This window comes from Anolis sagrei, chromosome 1 (assembly GCF_037176765.1).
Source record: "Anolis sagrei isolate rAnoSag1 chromosome 1, rAnoSag1.mat, whole genome shotgun sequence".
NCBI lineage: Eukaryota > Metazoa > Chordata > Lepidosauria > Squamata > Dactyloidae > Anolis > Anolis sagrei.
The window spans coordinates 335,335,394-335,356,418 of record NC_090021.1 but is presented as its reverse complement, the minus strand read 5'-3'; the positions used below and the strand labels follow the sequence as shown (position 1 = coordinate 335,356,418).

The following is a 21,025-nucleotide window of genomic DNA, read 5'->3' as shown; positions in this document are numbered from 1 at the left end:
TATGTATTATCAAAGGCTTTCACGGCTGGAATTACTGGGTTGCTGTACATTTTTCGGGCTATATGGCCATGTTCTAGAAGCATTCTCTCCTGACATTTCGCCTGCATCTATGGCAAGCATTCTCAGAGGTTGTGAGGTCACAACCTCTGAGGATGCTTGCCATAGATGCAGGTGAAACGTCAGGAGAGAATGCTACTAGAACATGGCCATAAAGCCTGAAAAACTTACAACAACCCACTGAAATAGTTATTGTTATCATTTGCTTGTTTCAATGCCTTTTTTTACCTATTGTTATAATGTTGTTTTAGTCTGTCTTATATTGTTGTTGTGCATTTTAATGTGTTACATTTTAAACTGTGTCATCTGGGCTTGGCCCCATGTAAGCCATCCTGAGTCCCCTCGCAGAGAGGCGGGGTACCAAAATAATTATTTATTTCGTCATTAATATCCCACCCAATGTGTCATATTGTCTAATGTTTATTGCTATTGTTTTAATGTTTATTGCTTGTTTTATGAGTTTATTTATTGTTTGTATTTTGTTATGCTGTTGTTTTATTGATGTGTTGGGCCCCGGCCTCTTGTAAGCCGCACCGAGTCCTTCGGGAGATGTTAGCGGGGTATAAATAAAGGATTATTATTATTATTATCATCATCATCATCACTCAACACCAACTGTCTGTCTTGGGCTAATAGTGGTTGGAGGCCAAAAGTACCTGGAAGCCCTCAACACTGGGTAATTCTACTGGGGATCCTACAGGCTGTTGGGAATGGTAGGAGTTGAAGTTCAAAACACCTAGAGGGACAAACTTTGCCCGTGCCTGCTCTATGCCATCCCAAACAAAAATACTCACCCTCTCTCTGAACAAGTGGAAGGAAACCCATAGCGCAATGCAAAGCACATAGATCACAATGGTGTGCTGGTTGCACAAGCTCAGCCCACAACAGAAAGCGCCTGCTTTACAGATCTGCAAAAAATAGAAAAGAAATGCAAGTACTAAGGTTTCCAATTTTATGTTCCAAATCTTGTGTCACAAGAAATTCAATGTGTAGATTTGATAAATGTGAATTTAATATGGGAATGAATGGAAGAATGGAAGTTGTATGGATGGAGTTAATATTTTTGGAAATGCCAGTATAATATTAAGGCCTTCAATGACTAACTACCTGCTTGCTGGAACTGTGATCAAAACCTGCTAATGAGAATTGATAAGAACTGTGACAATGGTTCTTTCAAGTTAAGGAAATGTTTGCAACATTCCTTATGTTAAGAAAGAAGTCAACATAAGATCAACACCAATCAAGAAGATCAACATCTGGCCAGGAAACTGAGATGAAGGCAGGATGGAAGTCATCTATTATTAATTCACAACTTTGGGACTACATCAACAGACTATTCCTATAAAAGACTCAGTCTAATAACGCTCAAAGTGTGGCAGACCTGAGGAGTCTGTTCCAACCGCTATGCTCTGCTCCATGGGAAGGAGAGAGATAGTGTACCTATGGATAGTGGCAGTCTGGTCACTTTGGGGCTTCTTTCTCAAGGGAAGAGGAAGAAGTGCGTTTTTGGAGTCTTGGATTTTGTGCAGGGAGTCAGGTTCTTCTGTATGGAAAACAGAGATCTGGTCCTTGGCATTGTTCTTAGGGAAAGAAGTTTTGGCATTTTGGTGTTTTGAAGTTATGGAAGTTATGGAACTATGCTTTGACAGGCTGCAGGAAAGCAGAGTATGGCCTAAGAGGTGCTTCTCCAAGGAAGGAGAAAAGGATATGGTAATATTTTGGATGCATGTGGATGAATGCGTGTACATGTGTGTGAATGTTGAGTGAAAATGTAATTCCCCTTTGTTTGCTTGTTAACCAATGTAATTGTAAATCCAATGTAGTTGCATAGAATCTGTAGGTCTGTATGTCCAATGTCATCCTTTGTCTAAATGTTTTTCTGTAATCTGATATACCCACTCACACTGGAAATTGCAATAAAAAGAACCTATGCTTCAAAGTTATTGAAAAGTCATTCATGACATAATTGGTGTCAGAAGTGGAATATTCTTTTCCAATGTGGGCAAGTTATTCATAACGCTTGGTCTCATAATATCCCTGTGAAATTATTTGTTGGAAGTGAACCCAAGAGCTGTCAAGAGTATCATTTTAGGACTACGCACCCCAAAGTTCTTCGAGGAGTATGGCCATTTTTGACAACTGCTTACCATTTTGGGGATTGGAGAGCTGGAGCCCAAAAGGTAAACTTTTCCAGATGAAGATGTGATTGTGGCTTTGGCTTATATCTAATTGTTGGTAGCATTCTCAAAGTTGTTTTGACTTGTGACACTTTTTCGCCCAAGACATTTTTTCATGAAAAATAAAATATAAAATATAAAATTTGTATAACCTATATAAAATAGGTATACAAATCAAACATTTACTGATCACTATGTAACCCACTGGAGCCCCCGGTGGCACAGCGGGGTTAAAGCGCAGAGTCGCTGAGCTTGTTGACCGAAAAGTCGTAGGTTTGATTCCGGGGAGCGGCGTGAGCATCCGCTGTCAGCCCTAGCTTCTGCCAACCTAGCAGTTCGAAAACATGCAAATGTGAGTAGATCAATAGGTACTGCTCCAGTGGGAAGGTAATCGCACTCCATGCCGGCCACATGACCTTGGACGTGTCTATGGACAACTCCGGCTCTTCAGCTTAGAAATGGAAATCATAGAATCATAGAATCAAAGAGTTGGAAGAGACCTCATAGGTCATCCAGTCCAACCACCTGCGGCATGTCTCATTAAGAGCCACATCTACTGTTTTAGCGTGATGAGATGTCTTCCACACCAGGCGTGCATACTCAGCAGCAGAGTAGCATAGCGCAAGGGCAGATGTCTTCACTGTGTCTGGTTGTGATCCCCAGGTTGTGCCAGTCAGCTTTCGTATGATATTGTTTCTAGCACCCACTTTTTGCTTGATGTTCAGACAGTGCTTCTTGTAGGTCAGAGCACAGCCCAGAGTGACTCCCAGGTATTTGGGTGCGCTGCAATGCTCCAGTGGGATTCCTTCCCAGGTGATCTTCAGAGCTCGGGATGCTTCTCTGTTCTTGAGATGAAAGGCACATGTCTGTGTTTTAGATGGGTTGGGGATCAGCTGGTTTTCCTTGTAATAGGCAGTAAGGACACCTAGAGCTTTGGAGAGCTTCTCTTCAACCATCTCAAAGCTCCCTGCTGATTTTGGCCTGCATCTATTGGAGTCCAGAGTCTAGATCCAGGGAAGTCATGCTACCCCTGTATTCTGCCTTGGTTAGACCACACCTGGAATACTGTGTCGAATTCTGGGCACCACGATTGAAGAGAGATATTGACAAGCTGGAATGTGTCCAGAAGAGGACAACTAAAATGATCAAGGGTCTGGAGAACAAGCCCTATGAGGGACTCTCCTACCGAAGTCTTTCTATCTACTCTTTCATCAGAGACTACCATATATACTCAGTATTGACCAGGTGTCGGAGGAGCTGCTTTCTTCCTTCTCCAACTCGTTTCCATCTTTGCCTGGTGCTCTGAAAATGTCTCCCTAAGAGTGGCTTCATGACAATGCTCGAAGTGTCTGAGTGGCTCTTAGAGCATCTCCTTCAGCACTCTTTAATACATCCCCTTCTGACATACCCTTTCTATCTATATACTGCCCTCTTGTGGTTCCTTCTGTGGGCTGCATATAACTTTTGTTAGTTTTGAGGTCCCTGCTCCCAACAGGGACCTGTTTATTAATAGAAACCCCGCCAGTATTTTATGTTGAATAATGAAGGTTCTGTGTGCAAACTTTTATCCAGATCCATCATGTCACACAGGAGCCTTTGTGGCTCAAACAAACCCTCAAACCAACGAACAAACAAACGCAGATAATTTCTCGCTTGCCTTGCAGACAATTTCATGGTCCAGAAGGTAGAAGAGGCAACAAGGGGGTCGGCTACTCTTGATCTCATCCTAACAAATGAGGAGGACCTGATCGATGTGGTTGAAGAGGTCGGATCCTTAGGGGCAAGTGACCATGCAATTTGAGGTACAAAGGAAGGCCGAAACTAAGACAAGTCAAACCCGCATTTTGGACTTTAGGAGAACTGATTTCCGAAAAATGAAGAAAATACTGAGCAGCATTCCGTGGACACAGATACTAAAAGACAAGGGAGTTACGGATGGATGGGAATTTCTCGAGAGTGAAATACTCAAGGCGCAATTGCAAATCGTGCCAACAAAGAGAAAAAATAGGACAAATGCAAAGAAGCCAGAATGGATGTCCAAAGAACTTCTAACTGAGCTAAGACACAAAAGAAGTGGAAAAAGGGAGAAATCACCAAAGAAGAATTCAAACAAATAGCCAACACCTGCAGGGAAAAGGTCTGCAAAGCTAAAGCAATTGAAGAGAGATATTGAGAAACTGGAATGTGTCCAGAGGAGGGCGACTACAATGATCAAGTGTCTGGAGAACAAGCCCTATGAGGAGCGGCTTAAGGAACCGGGCATGTTTAGCCTGAAGAAGAAAAGGCTGAGAGGAGATATGATAGCCATGTATAAATATGTAAGAGGAAGCCACAGGGAGGAAGGAGCAAGCTTGTTTTCTGCTTCCCTGGAGACTAGAACACGAAACAATGGCTTCAAACTACAAGAAAGGAGATTCCATCTGAACATGAAGAAGAACTTCCTGACTGTGAGAGCCGTTCAGCAGTGGAACTCTCTGCCCTGGAGTGTGGTGGAGGCTCCTTCTTTGGAAGCTTTTAAACAGAGACTGGATGGCCATCTGTCGGGGGTGATTTGAATGCAATATTCCTGCTTCTTGGCAGAATGGGGTTGGACTGGATGGCCCAGGAGGTCTCTTCCAACTCTTTGATTCTATGATTCTATGATTTGGAATTTTATACACATAAATCACATGTGTCAAACTCAAGGCCCATGGGATAAATCCAACATCAATGTCATTTTATATGGCCTCCCAGAGGCTGGACTACAATTCCTATATTCCTCTTCATTAGACATCATGACTAGAGCTGATGGGAGTCGGGGTACAGGAACGTCGGAAATGCTGCAGTTTGTTCTGTTTAGTCCAAATAGCGGGATTTGGATTTAGATACAAGGCTGGTGGATATGAGGTCTTGCTTTGAAATGTCCTTTAACCTTTCCCCAACATTAAAGCCACAAGTGCTGTTGCAGTCCTCATTATCCCTAGTCCACATGGTGGAGAATCAAAGGTGATGGGAGCTGTCACTCATAGAATCATAGAATCAGAGTTGGAAGAGACCTCATGGGCCATCCAGTCCAACCCCATTCTGCCAAGAAGCAGGAATATTGCATTCAAATCACCCCTGACAGATGGCCATCCAGCCTCTGTTTAAAAGCTTCCAAAGAAGGAGCCTCCACCACACGCCGGGGCAGAGAGTTCCACTGCTGAACAGCTCTCACAGTCAGGAAGTTCTTCCCCATGTTCAGATGGAATCTCCTCTCTTGTAGTTTGAAGCCATTGCTCCATTGCGTCCTAGTCTCCAGGGAAGCAGAAAACAAGCTTGCTCCCTCCTCCCTGTGGCTTCTTCTCACATATTTATACATGGCTATCATATCTCCTCTCAGCCTTCTCTTCTTCAGGCTAAACATGCCCAGCTCCTTAAGTCGCTCCTCATAGAGCTTGTTCTCCAGACCATCTGAGGACCCAAACTGGGTAAAACCTATATAGTACTGACCACTATGTAAAAATTTTTATAGTTGGCCCTCTGTATCCATCTGTCCATGGATTCAATGGCCTTTTGAAGGCAACTTGATGAAAATGAGTATGACACCCCTGCTGTTGTATGTCAGCCTGTTCAGCCTGTGATTGTGTCTGATGTTCATGATGGGAATGCTGATGTTCATGATGGGAATGGGGTAATGTTCTTGATGGTGGGCCTGGGTCTGTTACCATTGTGGATGAGAGTTTGCTTGGGCCTGAGTTAAGCTCAGACGAAAGGCCCAAGATATCTCAGGGAGATTCACAAGGCCACATTCCTGGGAGAGACCCTTCACAGCTTTTCTCAGAACAACTGAAGATGATGTGTCAGGTGAAGAAGTTAATTAGAGTCAAGATAATGGGAGCTAGATAGAAAGGAAAGCCTTTGTAAACAGAGACAGAGTCTTCAGAGGCAAACTGCTTTGAGTCCACCTCAGGGTGAGAAAAGCGGTATACAAATACTGTAACAAACTAACTAACTAAATAAAGACGGTCAGTTTGTTTACAGGAAAAGAGATAACAAAATTTTATCTGATGGAAAGGTCAAGAGAAATGATTTCCTTTCAGTTTTGGGATCTGGAAAAGCCTTATATTGATTCATAGGAAAGAGTTGCCTCAGTTGGGTCAATGTTGGAATTTCATGATGTTCTTGTTTTCAAGTGCTCTTAGATTCATGTACCAAGTTTTTGACAAGCTCCAGATTTGTATTTGGGATTTTTCCTGCTGCCTTGTTTCATGGATTCATGTCCTAGTTTCATGGATTGCATGTACTTATAGATCTTGTTTCCCCTTGAACCTTATGGACTATTTTATGTATTGGAATTTTACTTATAGTAATTTTATTATTATTATTATTATTATTATTATTATTATTAAACTTTATTTGTACCCCGCTAGCATCTCCCAAAGGACTCGATGCGGCTTACACAGGCCAAGGCCTGAACACAACAATAGCATAACAACAACAATACAATTCAAAGCAAATCAAAAAACATAAAGCAATAACAACAACATTACACCATAACACAGTAAAAACCAGGGCCGGGCCAAGTGATTGGTACAGATTAAAAAGTGCTGGGTGTGACAGGTGGCATGTTGGATTTCTGGGCAAGTGCAATGTGCAAAAAATCTTAAACCCTAATAAAGTGCTTCTGGGACATAGTGCTGGGGTTTTCCTATTCCGGAAAGGCACATTGGAATAGCCAGGTCTTCAAGCTCTTCCTAAAGACAGCCAACGTGGGTGCTAGTCTGATGTCTTTGGGGAGTGTGTTCCAAAGTCGGGGGCAACCACAGAAAAGGCCCTGTCCCTCGTCCCCACCAAACGCGCCTGCAATGCAGGCGGGATCACAAGGAGGGCCTCTCCGGATGAACGAAGGGAGTGCATGGGTTCATAGACAGAGATGCGATTACACAGGTAGGCAGGTCCCAAACCGTTTAGGGCTTTGTAGGTAAGCACCTGCACCTTGAATTGGGATCGGAAGGTGAACGGCAGCCAATGGAGCTCCTGGAACAGGAGAGTTGACCTCTCTCTGTAAGAAGCATCAGTTAACATCCTGGCCGCCCATTGGACCAGTTGGAATTTCCGAGCTGTTTTCAAGGGCAGCCCCACGTAGAGCGCATTACAGTAATCCAATCTAGAGGTGACCAAGGCATGGACCACCCCGGCCAAATCAACCTTTGCAAGGTATGGTCGCAGCTGGCACACAAGTCTTAGTTGTGCAAAAGCCCTCAAGCGTAAGTGATGAATCCAAGAGAACTCCCAAACTGTGGACCTGTGACTTCAGGGAGAGTGTAATTTTACCGCTTTGCCTACTTATATTCTTCAATAAACTGCTTGCTGATTTTACCAAGCTAGTGTGGTGTTTAAGGTCAGAAGTGTTCCTGCTCTGGTGTACGACACCTGCAAAGTAAGGGGTTCTTTTCACCGTTTTTGACCCTTAGTAAAACATCCTGTATATTTTCTCTCCCAATTCCTACCATGAGCTCATACAGAGCACTGACTACGCTGCACTCTACTCTGCCACAGACACCAAAGATTCCTACAGTTTTCACCGGAAGGTCTGCCAATTCCACGTCCCTTCATGTAAAGTGGGGAGTGGGTGGACATGGCTGGGGTGGAAGGGGGGAGAACCGGGGGAGAAAGTGGAGAGCGGAGACGTCTTTTGATCCTGGAGTGGGCTACCTTTGATCTCTCCTTGGCGGACGCCGCCTCCTGGAAGCGGGCAGAGAGAGCCAGGAGCAGCCCGACACACAGATTGTTTAAGCTGAAAACCTCGGCGGAGGTGGACCACTGCCATGTGAGGCGAGAGAACGCAAACATCCCCACAGCAAAGATTCCTGCGGCACGGCTGCCAGAAAGCCTGCAAAGACAGATAACAAGAAAATGGATCTTCGTCTCCAGGAATGTCAGCTCTCCACCCCCCTTCTCCACGACAAGCTCACATTTGAAACAACACAACAACAACATCCACAACACTATCCAGATTCCTCCTCTATTGTCCCTTCTCCGGCAATCCCCCCACCTTCATGAAAGTACACCTTCCTTTTGGCTTATTCCCACTGCAAGAAATGACAGATAATAATGTTTTCATGCAACCATTTCTTTTTCTGCAAAAACATGTCATAATTTGGACTCGAAGGGCTCTGCTATTATATACTTTAGAGACAGGAAAGTGAATGTTGTTGTTGTTGTTCATTCGTTCAGTCGTCTCCGACTCTTCGTGACCTCATGGACAAGGCCACGCCAGAGCTCCTTGTCGGCCATCACGACCCCCAGCTCCTTCAAGGTCAGTCCAGTCACTTCAAGGATGCCATCCATCCATCTTGCCCTTGGTCGGCCCCTCTTCCTTTTGCCTTCCACTTTCCCCAGCATCATTCCCTTCTCTAGGCTTTGCTGTCTCCTCATGATGTGGCCAAAGGACTTCAACTTTGTCTCTAGTCTCCTTCCCTCCAATGAGCAGCTGGGCTTTATTTCCTGGAGGATGGACTGGTTGGATCTTCTCGCAGTCCAAGGCACTCTCAGAACTTTCCTCCAACACCACAGTTTAAAAGTGAATACAGTAAAGAAAAATCGTAGAGTTGGAAGAGACTCACAGGGCCACCCAGTCCAATCGCCTTCTTCCATGCAGGAAGGCACAACCAACACACTCCTGACAGATGGCCATCCAGCCTCTCCTTAAAAACCTCCAAAGAAGGAGGCAGACGTACAGCATAATCCTCAGTGGCATACAGCATTTAATCTGATTGCACTTAGAACCATAGAATTCTGAAGTTGGAAGAGACCTCAAGGGTCATCCAATCCAATCTCATTCTGCCATGACACAATCCAAGCGCTCTTAAGAGATGTCCATCCAGCTTCTGTTTATAAACTCATCCAAAAGAAAGATATAGAAATACAGCTGAATACATTGTGCAGTGCACACGTAGTGCAACAGTACTCAGAATGGGTTATTGTAGATTTTTCGGGCTGAATGACCATGTTCTAGAAGCATTCTCTCCTGATGTTTCGCCTGCATCTGTGGCAAGCAACCTCAGAGGTTGTGAGGTTGGGTTAGGGTTAGGGTATTTAGTACTTAGAATGATATAATGTTAGAGCTGGAAGAGACCCTAGAGCCATCCAGTCCAACCCCCTGTCAGGCCAAAAGACACAATTCAAGCTCTCTAAACAGATATCCATCCAGCCCCTGCTTAAAACCTCCAGAGAAGGAGATTCCAAAACATTTCCAGGCAGCAGCCTACTCCACTGTCAAATGGCTCTCGCCAGAATGAGACTGGGCACTGAGCATGTACAGAGGAAACCATGACACAGGTTAAGTGTCATTCCATTTTCCCCACAAGGTAAGGAAAGTAGTAGTAGTTGGGTTTTTTTTTGTAGTTGTTGTTGTTGTGTCAGGAGCAACTTGAGAAACTAAATTCTTGTGTATTTTTTCGGGCTATATTGCCATGTTCTAGAGGCATTTCTTAGGAGAAATGCCTCTAGAACATGGCCATATAGCCCGAAAAAACGCACAAGAACTTAGTGATTCCAGCCATGAAAGCCTTCGACAATAACTTGAGAAACTGCAAGTCGCTTCTGGTGTGAGAGAATTGGTTGTCTGCGAGGACAATGCCCAGGGGACGCCCAGATGTTTTGATGTTTTATCATTCTTGTGGGAGGCTTCGCTCATGTCCCCGCATGAGGAGCTGGAGCTGATAGAGGGAGCTCATCCACGCTCAATCTGGATTCGAACCTGCGACCTGTCCGTCTTCAGTCCTGCCCGCCCGGGGGTTTAACCCTCTGTGCTACCGGCACTGGCCCATGTGAATAGTATGACTGGTTACAATTCAGAAGCAGCCCAGCTGTTCACACCACCTTAAAATGGGGGCAGCCCCAGAGCTTTGAGGAAACTCCAGAGCATTCCCAGATTTTCCACCAACCACACTGAGAGCACTGGGATGAGATGGCTCAGTGCGTCATGAGAATGCCACAGAGCCAATTTTTCACCACTTCAGGTTATAGTGTCCACTATTTTCCGGAGCAGCAGAAAACAAGCTTTCCCCCTCCTCAATGTGACATCCTTTCAAATATTTAAACATGGCTATCGTGTCCTCACTTAGAATCCTAGATCATAGAATCACAGAGCTGGAAGAGACCTCGTGGGCCATCCAGTCCAACCCCATTCTGCCAAGAAGCAGGAAAAGGATGGAAAAGAGTGCTCTGTACATGCATGCGTCCAGCAGGAAAATCGCATTCAAAGCACTTGACCTTCTCTTCTCCAAGTTAGACATATCCAGCTCCCTATGGCAGTCCTCACAGAGATTCGTGACCCAGAAAAACAGCTGAAACTAGACACATGCATGTACAGTGCACTCTTTTCCATACTTGGACTACTATGGGATTTGCAGTTTAGGAAGGGCCACCTAGAGCTCTCTGCCAGAAAATTTTAGAGTTTATCTAAACTATAAACCCCAGAATTTCATGGGATGCAGGCATCTTAATGATACAACCGCAAAGTGTCAATGCCTATACACTGAGAGAAAGAGAATGTACAGTAGACTCTCAGTTAACCGGAACTCAAACAACCAGAACTCTCAAGCAGCCAGCAAAAATTTATTTTATTTATTTATTTCAGGCACTTCTACCCCAACCTTCTCACCCCCGAGGGGGGACTCAGGGTGGCTTACAAAAAAGGCACAATTCGATGCCTATGTCAAATATACATACATACATAAAAGCTATTAAACAGTTAACAGGTTAAAATCATCAGTACATAACACAATAGTAAACAATCTCATGCTCAGTGTTCAGAGTTCCATAAATCCATTCCGTTCCGTCAATTCCTGCCCATCATCAAGGTCTTTCCTTTAGCTGCCAGAATGTCCAAAAGCCTGGTCCCATATCCAGGTCTTCAATTTTTTTCTGAATGAAAAAAGGGAAGTCGCTGATCTAATCTCGCCGGGGAGTGAGTTCCACAGGTGAGGGGCCACCACCGAGAAGGCCCTGCTCCTCGTCCCCGCCAGCCTCACTTGTGATAGAGGCGGGGTCGAGAGCAGGGCCTCCCCAGAAGATCTTAAACTCCGAAGTGGGACGTAGAGGGAGATACACTGTTCGGACAGATACACTGGGCCGGAACCGTATGAAAGTGGTATTAATTCAAATAAAAAAATTAAAAATAAATTTTGATAATATAGTAAAACCAGTATTTATCATATAACAGAAACTACAGCTACTCATTCCCTAGGATGCTAGTTAATTGGGAGTCTATTTTCTTCTCAAAGTAAGCAGCAAGTAATTTGAGCCATTTTCTTCCTGTTACATTTTGTTGTTGTTGTTCGTTCGTTCAGTCGCTTTCGACTCTTCGTGACCTCATGGACCAGCCCAGGCAAGAGCTCCCTGGCGGCCGTCACCATCCCCAGCTCAGTTTGCCTCAACTATCCTTCCCTCCAGTGAGCAGCCGGGCTTTATTTCCTGGAATATGGACTGGTTGGATCTTCTCGCAGTCCAAGGCACTCTCAGCACTTTCCTCCAACACCACAGCTCAAAAGCATCTCTCTTCCTTCGCTCAGCCTTCCCTATGATCCAGCTCTCACATCCGTAGGTTACTACAGGGAAGACCATGGCTTTGACTACATTACACCATCGGAAAAGCCTGTTGCAAGTCAGGATGCATTTTGTGCAGAATTCCCAACAGCTTCTTCCACATAGCAAGTTGCATTCCCTATGCAGGAAAATGTCCCAAATGCTGTTTCCCACACAGAAAACATAATAATTGAGTACTTGGTCTGCAAAAAATCTGTACATAGTTGATTCATACAAAATACTATTTTTTTCTGTGCATAAATGATAATATTTCTGCAGGAAATTTCTGTGCAAAAAAGTGTATTTTTTTGAAATATTATTTCTGTTTTTAACAGAAACACACACATAGATACATACATCCATTTCCAAGGATACCCTAAATCCAGGTTTAGCATCTTCTCATCATTTCCAAACAATATTTTTTTTTTATGGTCGGAGAAAATCCCTCAGCATCACATTTCACTTTTGTTTGTACTTTTTTTTTAGTTACGTAAAGTTTTCATCAACAGTGATTGCTAACATGTTTAATGGAAAGGATTAGGATGGAAGATTTTTCTTGTATTGTATGTTGTTATTCTAATAAAAATTACTTTTCTGGAGAGAGAAGAGGAGAAAGAGATCAAACCGGGGTGAGTCAGAGCCTAACTATACATATTACTCACAATTTCAGCCTCTGCATGGCTGATTTCTTTTTTAAAAAATAGCTAGAACAGAACAACCCAAGCTTGAAAATTATTGTTGCAAGGGAGAAAGAACTCTCCATGTATCACCATTACAATTAAATGATGCCACATATGAACAGGTATCCAACAAAACCAAGAGGTATCCAACTGAAAGCTCAGGAAAACAGCATTATTAAATACACGAGATAAATAACAGAGCAGCCCACAGAAGGCCTGATTAAAACTCAACTTCAAAAGTTACTTCAATGCACGAAAGCTGACTGGCACAACCTGGGGATCACAACCAGATACAGTGAAGACATCTGCCCTTGCGCTGTGCTACTCTGCTGCTGAGTATGCATGCCCAGTGTGGAACACATCTCACCATGCTAAAACAGTGGGCGTGGCTCTTAATGAGACATGCCGCATTATCACGGGGTGTCTGCGCCCTACACCACTGGAGAAATTACACTGCCTAGCCGGTATTGCACCACCTGACATCCGCCAGGAAGTAGCAGCCAATAGTGAAAGGACCAAGGCAGAGACATCTCCAGCTCATCCCCTGTTCGGGTATCAGCCAGCATGCCAACAACTTAAATCTAGACATAGTTTTCTAAGATCTACAGAGACACTCGCTGGAACATCTCAGCAAGCGAGAGTCCAAAAGTGGCAGGCTCAAACCCAGCACCTCAACCAATGGCTGATACCAAATGAGAGACTCCCTCCTGGACACACAGAAAACTGGACGACTTGGAAGGCACTGAACAGACTGCGCTCTGGCACCACGAGATGCAGAGCCAACCTCAAGAAATGGGGCCACAAAGTGGAATCCGCGACATGCGAGTGTGGAGAAGAGCAAACCACTGACCACCTGCTTCAATGCAACCTGAGCCCTGCCACATGCACAATGGAGGATCTCCTTGCGGCAACACCAGAGGCACTCCAAGTGGCCAGATACTGGTCAAAGGACATTTAATCAACTACCAAACTCACAAATTTTGTATTTTGTCTGTTTGTTTGTTTGTTTTGTTCTGTTAGAAATGTAATATAATTGACTGGTTGCCCTGACACGACAAATAACTAAATACAGCTCCTTGTGTTGTGGTGATCCCCATAATTAAAATTATTTTTGTTGCTAGTTCATTATTTTAATTTTGCTACTGTTATGAATCATAATGTAAATATCTGATATGCAGGATGTATTTTCATTCACTGGACTAAACTTGGCACAAATTCACAAAATGCCCAAATTTGAATACTGGTGGGGTTGGGGGGATTGATTTTGTCATTTGGGAGTTGTAGTTGCTGGGATTTATAGTTCATCTACAATCAAAGAGCATTCTGAACTTCACCAACAATGGAATTGAACCAAACTTGGTTGTTGTAGGTTTTTTCGGGCTATATGGCCATATTTTAGAGGCATTTTCTCCTGCCTCTAGAACAGCGTTTCTCAACCTGAAGGGTTGCCAAAGACTATCAGAAAACACAGTATTTTTCTGTTGGTTGTTGGGATTTCTGCGTGGGAAGCTTGGCCCAATTTTCTCAATGGTGCAGTTAAGAATGCTCTGTGATTGTAGGCGAACTATAAATCCCAGCAACTACAACTCTGTTTTCCCCAAATTCCACCAGTGTTCACATTTGTGCAAATATTTGGTCCACGTCCATCATTGTTTGAGCCCACAGTGCTCTCTGGAGGTTGGTGAACTGTAACTCTCAAACTCAAGGTCAATACCCACCAAACCCTTCCAGCATTTTCTGTAGGTCATGTGTGCCAAGGTTGGTTCAATTCCATCGTTAGTGGAGTTCAGAATGCTCTTTGATTGTAGGTGAACTATAAATCCCAGCAACTGCAACTCCCAAGTGACAAAATCAATTCCCCCAACCCCACGTCTCAGGTATTTGTGCCCTGTTTGGTCCGGTGAATGAAAATACATTCTGCATGTCAGATATTTACATTACAATACATAACAGTAGCCAAGTTACAGTTATGAAGCAGCAATGAAAATAATGTTATGGTTGGGGGGTCACCACAACATGAGGAACTGGATTAAGGGGTCATAGAATTAGGAAGGTTGAGAAATGCTGCTCTAGAACATGTCCATATAGCCCGAAAAAAACCTACAACAACCCAGTGATTCCGGCCATGAAAGCCTTCGACAATGCATTGAACCAAACTTGGCACACAAAACTCCCATGACCACCAGAAAATACTTGTTTGGTGGGCATTGCCCTTGAGTTTTCGAGTTGTAGTTCACCTACATCCAGACAGCACTGTGGACTCAAACAATGATGGATCTGGACCAAACTTGGTACAAATACTCAATATGCCCAAATGTGAACACTGGTGGGGTTTGGGGGGAATAGATCTTGACATTTAGAAGTTGTAGTTGTTGTGATTTATTGTTCACCTATAATCAAAGAGCATTCTGAACCCCACCAAGGACAGAATTAGGCCAAACTTCCCACACAGAATTGCAAGTGAGAAGTTTCAGAAATAAGGATGGGAAAAATAGAATTTTTCTCATCCTTGGCAGATTACCAGGAATAGCAGTGATAGGAGAGGAAGAGATTTGTTTAGTATGGGGGGGAAAATCCACATTTTGTTAAAAGTATTATAGAAAAAGTTGTTTTCTGCACAAAAGGATTTTATACTTTGCACAAGTGAAAACTCTGCATACGTTTTGTTAAAAAAAATCTTGATATACTTTTTTAAAGTCTTGATTTTTTTAAAAAAATCAACAACATATTCCTTGGGTTGTTGTAGGTTTTTCGGGCTATATGACCATGGTCTAGAGGCATTTTTTCCTGACATTTTGCCTGCATCTATGGCAAGAATCCTCAGAGGTAGTGAGGATGCTTGCCATAGATGCAGGCGAAACGTCAGGAAAAAATGCCTCTAGACCATGGCCATATAGCCTGAAAAAACCTACAACAACCCAGTGATTCTGGCCATGAAATCCTTCGACAATACATTGAACATATTCCTTACCCATCTCCTTTTAATCATGTCAAAAATTGAATACTGAAAAACTGCCATCCTGTCCAACTCTTTGAGAAAGAACATGGCAGGCAAGGTTGTAGATCAATGCTACTCAAAGCAGTGGTCAAGGGATTAATGCTGGTCCAGAAGACAGCCGTCAATGGGCAGTTTCAAGGAAAGGAAAGGAAAGGAAAGGAAAGGAAAGGAAAGGAAAGGAAAGGAAAGGGTTGTAGGCAAAGACCAAAATAGTTTCCACATTACAAAAAATAATTGCCAGGCTTTCACATCAGAAAACCTGGAATTTTTTTCACCACGTAATAGTCGCACCCTTCTCCCTTTGTCATTTAAGGGGAGGGGAGTGAAAATGTGATGGGATGAAATATGTCTACTCTCCTGGTCTCAGAAGGAGATAAGAAGCAGATACAACACTGATGAGGAAACACAACATACAAACTATCTACAGACCCACCAAGAAAATCCAGCAAATGCTCCGTTTAGCAAAGGACAAGAGGGATCCTCTCACCTCTGCAGGAGTCTACCATGTACCATGCAGCTGTGGACAAGTCTATGTAGGGACCACCAAACGCAGCAGCATTGCCCAAACACGAATCAAGGAACATGAAAGGCACTGCAGACTACTTCAGCCAGAGAAGTCAGCCATAGCAGAGCACCTGATGAACCAGCCTGGACACAGCATATTATTTGAGAACACAGAAATGCTGGACCACTCCAACAACCACCATGTCAGACTACACAGAGAAGCCATTGAAATCCACAAGCACGTGGACAATGTCAACAGAAAGGAGGAAACCATGAAAATGAACAAAATCTGGTATTAAAAAACTCTAAAATTACAACAGCACAACAACAGAGAGGAAACAAACAAGGACATCTAATCACCTCTCAACAAAAGATTCCCCCTGGCACTGCCAGGCCATCAAATTCTAATCAAGATGGTCAGTTATTTATTTATTTATTTACTTTATTTATATACCACTTTTCTCATCCCTCAGGAACTTCTTAACTATTTATATGTATAGGTAACCCTCCACATTTGTTGGTATGACTTTTGCTAATCTTATTACACTATGTAACAACTAGCCGTCCCCTGCCACGCGTTGCTGTGCGGTGAACAACATCAAAGCGGTGAACAACATCAATACAAAACATCATGAGACAAGTATAGGGCAATTAAAAACAATTGTAACATAAATCATTAAACATCCGTATAACAATCCTTAGCGCCTCAACAGTAAAATCAGTATCCAGTCTCATCATCCATTATTCCGTATTCCTATGTTCAATTACACTGTTTAATCAAATGCTTGTTCGAACAGCCAGGTCTTCACTTTCCTCCGAAACGCCAGCAGGGAGGGGGGCAATCTGATATCTGCAGGCAGGGAGTTCCACAGCCGAGGGGCCACCACTGAGAAGGCCCTGTCTCTCGTCCCCACCAAGCGCGCCTTTGATGCAGACGGGACAGAGAGCAGGGCCTCCCCAGATGATCTTAGTGTCCTAGCCGGTTCATAGGAGGAGATGCGTTTGGAGAGGTAAGTAGGGCCAGAACCGTTTAGGGCTTTATACGCTAACGCCAGCACTTTGAATTGTGCCCGGTAGCAAACTGGCAGCCAGTGGAGCTGGTGCAACAGAGGAGTAGTATGCTCCCTGAGGGCCGCTCCTGTTAGCAACCTGGCTGCCGAACGCTGGGCCATTTGAAGCTTCCGAGCAGTCTTCAAAGGCAACCCCACGTAGACAGCATTGCAGTAGTCTACACAGGATGTAACCAGAGCGTGGACTACCGTGGCCAAGTCAGACTTCCCAAGGTACGGGCGCAGCTGGCGCACAAGTTTTAACTGTGCGATTGCTCCCCGGGTCACCGCTGAAACCTGGGGTTCCAGGCTCAGCGACGAGTCCAAGATCACACCCAAGTTGAAACATTTGCACCTAGCTCCAACAGACAAGAGTCCTTTGTCCCACCTGGTCATTCCACAGATGTATAAACCCTTTTTTCCTAGTTCCAACAGACCTCACTACCTCTGAGGATGCTTGCCATAGATGCAGGCGAAACGTCAGGAGAAAATGCCTTTAGAACATGGCCAAATAGCCCGAAGAAAGCTACAACAACCCAGTGATTCCGGCCATGAAAGCCTTCAACAATACATAGATACAACACTACCACACCTAGGCCCAGAATCAGATGACAGGCCTTCTCTCCATCCCAAATCTCATTGACCTAGCCATGGAAAGAGAGAAGAAAACAGAGGTAAAGCTTCATCTTGTCTAGACCTTCAACCTCCATTCATCCCAACTGAAACTGCCTTGGCCACAGAGAAAGAGAAGAAGAGGCAGCACAGCTTCATCATGCCCAGAGTAAGATAGAAGACCTTCCTTCCATCACAATTACTCTGGCCTTAGAGGAGGAGGAGATGTGGCAAGGACAACTCCATCATGCCTCAACCCAAAGAGCAGATGAAATGACAGACACTGTCTACTAGCCATAATCCACTCCACCCCTGACATTCCCTTTTCCTTATGTTTCATGTCTTATTTCATTTGTATGCCTGAGGGCAAAACAACGGTTGGGAAGCTGTTCCGGGAGCCTTTCTGGCTTCAGATTGGGGTACAAATACTCTAAATAAATAAACAGGCTACTGGCTAGGAGTAGAAGAAGAGTCTGCGTTTGGACTGCATCTTTCCGAATCTGGCTTTCCCAGCATTAACTGACTGTCATCTATCTATATAAATAAAAATGTAATGTTCCTTTGTGGGATTAACAGAACTCAAAAACCACTGGACGAATTGACACCAAATTTGGACACAAGACACCTAACAACCCAATGTATGTCCTTCACTCAAAAAAAATGTTCTGGAGGCAATTTTTCTCCTGACGTTTCGCCTGCATCTATGGCAAGCATCCTCAGAGGTAGTGAGGTCTGTTGGAACTAGGAAAATGGGTTTATATATCTGTGGAAAGACCAGGGTGAGACAAAGGACTGGGGCTAGGTGTGAATGTTTCAATTAGCATTCAATGGCTTGGAAGTGCCTGGGGGGAATCTTTTGTTGAGAGTGATTTTATGTGCCCGTTTGTTTCCCCTCTGTTGTTTTGCTGTTGTAATTTTAGAGATTTTTAATACTGATAGCCAGGTTTTGTTCATTTTCATGGTTTCCTCCTTTCTGTTGAAATTGTCCACATGCTTGTGGATTTCAATGGCTTCTCTGTGTAGTCTGTCATGGTGGTTGTGAGAGTGGTCCAGCACTTCTGTGTTCTCAAATAATATGCTGTGTCCAGGTTGGTTCATCGGGTGCTCTGCTATGGCTGACTTCTCTGGTTGGAGTAGTCTGCAGTGCCTTTCATGTTCCTTGATTTGTGTCTGGGCAATGCTGCGTTTGGTGGTCCCTATGTAGACTTGTCCACAGCTGCATGGTACACGGTAGACTCCTGCAGAGGTGAGAGGATCCCTCTTGTCCTTTGCTGAACGTAGCATTTGTTGGATTTTCTTGGTGGGTCTGTAAGTGGTTTGTATGTTGTGTTTCCTCATCAGCTTCCCTATGCGGTCAGTGGTTCCCTTGATGTCTGGCAAGAGCACTTTTCCTCTGGCTGGATCTTCATCTTTACTCTCGTGGCTTGTTCTCGGTCTTGCAGCTCTTCTGACCGTGCAAAAAGAATCTGTGAACCCCACCTTCTCCAAGATGAACTGAACCACCTAAACTGGGCTCTACAGGCCAATGGAGACTCCACCTCAGACAAGCCCTATGATGAGTGGCTTAAAGAGCTGGGCATGATTAGCCTGAAGAAAAGAAGGCTGAGAGGAGACATGATAGCCATGTATAAATATGTGAGGGGAAGTCATAGGGAGGAGGGAGCAAGCTTGTTTTCTGCTTCCCTGGAGACTAGGACATGGAACAATGGCTTGAAATTACAAGAGAGGAGATTCCATCTGAACATGAGGAGGACCTTCCTGAGTGTGAGAACTGTTCAGCAGTGGAACTCTCTGCCCCGGAGTGTGGTGGAGGCTCCTTCTTTGATGGCTTTTAAACAGAGGCTGGATGACCACCTGTCGGGGGTGCTTTGAATGCAATATTTCTGCTTCTTGGCAGAATGGGGTTGGACTGGATGGCCCATGAGGTCTCTTCCAACTCTATGATTCTATGACTTGTCATTTTTGACAGTCCATGGTATGTACAGACCGGTTCTCCAAATCTTCTCTTCCTGTCAGCTTTCTTCGCTATCTACTTTTCACAACCATACATAGAAATCAGGATAACGATGACATGGACGAGCCTGAGTTTGGTATTTGATAAAAAAATCTACAGTCAAGAATCTTATCTTCTGGGTCTTAGTCTTCCTCATTTCTTGACCACAGGCTCAATTTCGATTTCTGACTAATTCATGACAAAGAAACTTCTTAACTATTTATATGTATAGGTAACCCTCCACATTTGTGGGTATGACTTTTGCGAATCTTATTACACTATGTAACAACTAGCCGTCCCCTGCCACGCGTTGCTGTGGCCCACATGGGAGTTCTGTGTGGGAGGTTTGGCCCAACTCTATCGTTGGTGGGGTTCAGAATGCTCTGTGATTGTAGGTGAACTATACATCCCAGCAACTACAACTCCCAAATGTCAAGATTCTATTTCTCCCAAACTCCACCAGTGTTCACATTTGGGCATAGTGAGGATTCGTGCCAAGTTTGATCCATATCCATCATTGTTTGAGTCCACAGTGATCTCTGGATGTAGGTGAACTACAACTCCAAAACCAAAGGACCACCAAACCCTTCCAGTATTTTCTGTTGGTTGTGGGAGAACTGTGTGCCAAGTTTGGTTCAAGTCCATCGTTGGTGGGGTTCAGAATGTTCTTTGATTGTAGGTGAACTATAAATCCCAGCAACTACAACTCCCAAATGACAAAATCATTTTTTTGAGTGAAGGACATACATTGGGTTGTTGTGTCCAAATTTGGTGTCAATTCGTCCAGTGATTTTTGAGTTCTGTTAATCCCACAAACGAACATTACATTTTTATTTATATAGATATATGAAAAATACTGTGTTCCTAGTTTGAAAGTGTTATTTCCTGTTTAATTGTGCAGTACTTACTTTGAAAGTAGTTGTCATACTCCAGAATCTTTGTTATTGTGGTTGCCACAAACTATGCCGAATTGGTTGAGACACTACGACAGTGGTTCTCAACCTGTGGGTCTCCAGATGTTTTGGGCTTCAATTCCCAGAAATCAGTATTTGTTGTTGTTAATGTAGTTACCATCTGAAAGCAATTCACTGTTCAAGAATTAGTGGTATTTGGTGGCTCTCTCTCAGTAGAGTAGTGAGACCATTCGGGAGCCCCCAGTGGCTGTGGGTTAAACCCTTGTGCTGGCAGGACTGAAGACCGACAGGTCGTAGGTTTGAATTTGGGGAGAGCGTGGATGAGCTCCCTCTGTCAGCTCCAGCTTCCCATGCGGGGACATGAGAGAAGCCTTCCACAAGGATGGCAAAACATCAAAAAACGTCTGGGCGTCCCCTGGTCAACTACAAGAAATGTGAACGCTGGTGGAGTTTGGGGAAAACAGACCTTGACATTTGGGAGTTGTAGTT

At 44.0% G+C, this 21,025-nt stretch overlaps 1 protein-coding gene across 1 annotated transcript in view; it reads right to left on the bottom strand.

The window, feature by feature from the left end:
• The window catches only part of TMEM260 (transmembrane protein 260), a 112,041-nt gene that overhangs the window by 34,391 nt on the left and 56,625 nt on the right, over window positions 1-21,025 (bottom strand). Inside the window, exons 4-5 of the mRNA XM_060753741.2 lie at window positions 7,911-8,088; window positions 852-965 (exon numbers count right to left, since the gene is read on the bottom strand). Of these exons, the coding sequence (XP_060609724.2) occupies window positions 852-965; window positions 7,911-8,088 (292 nt within the window). The remainder of the gene's footprint in view (window positions 1-851; window positions 966-7,910; window positions 8,089-21,025) is intronic.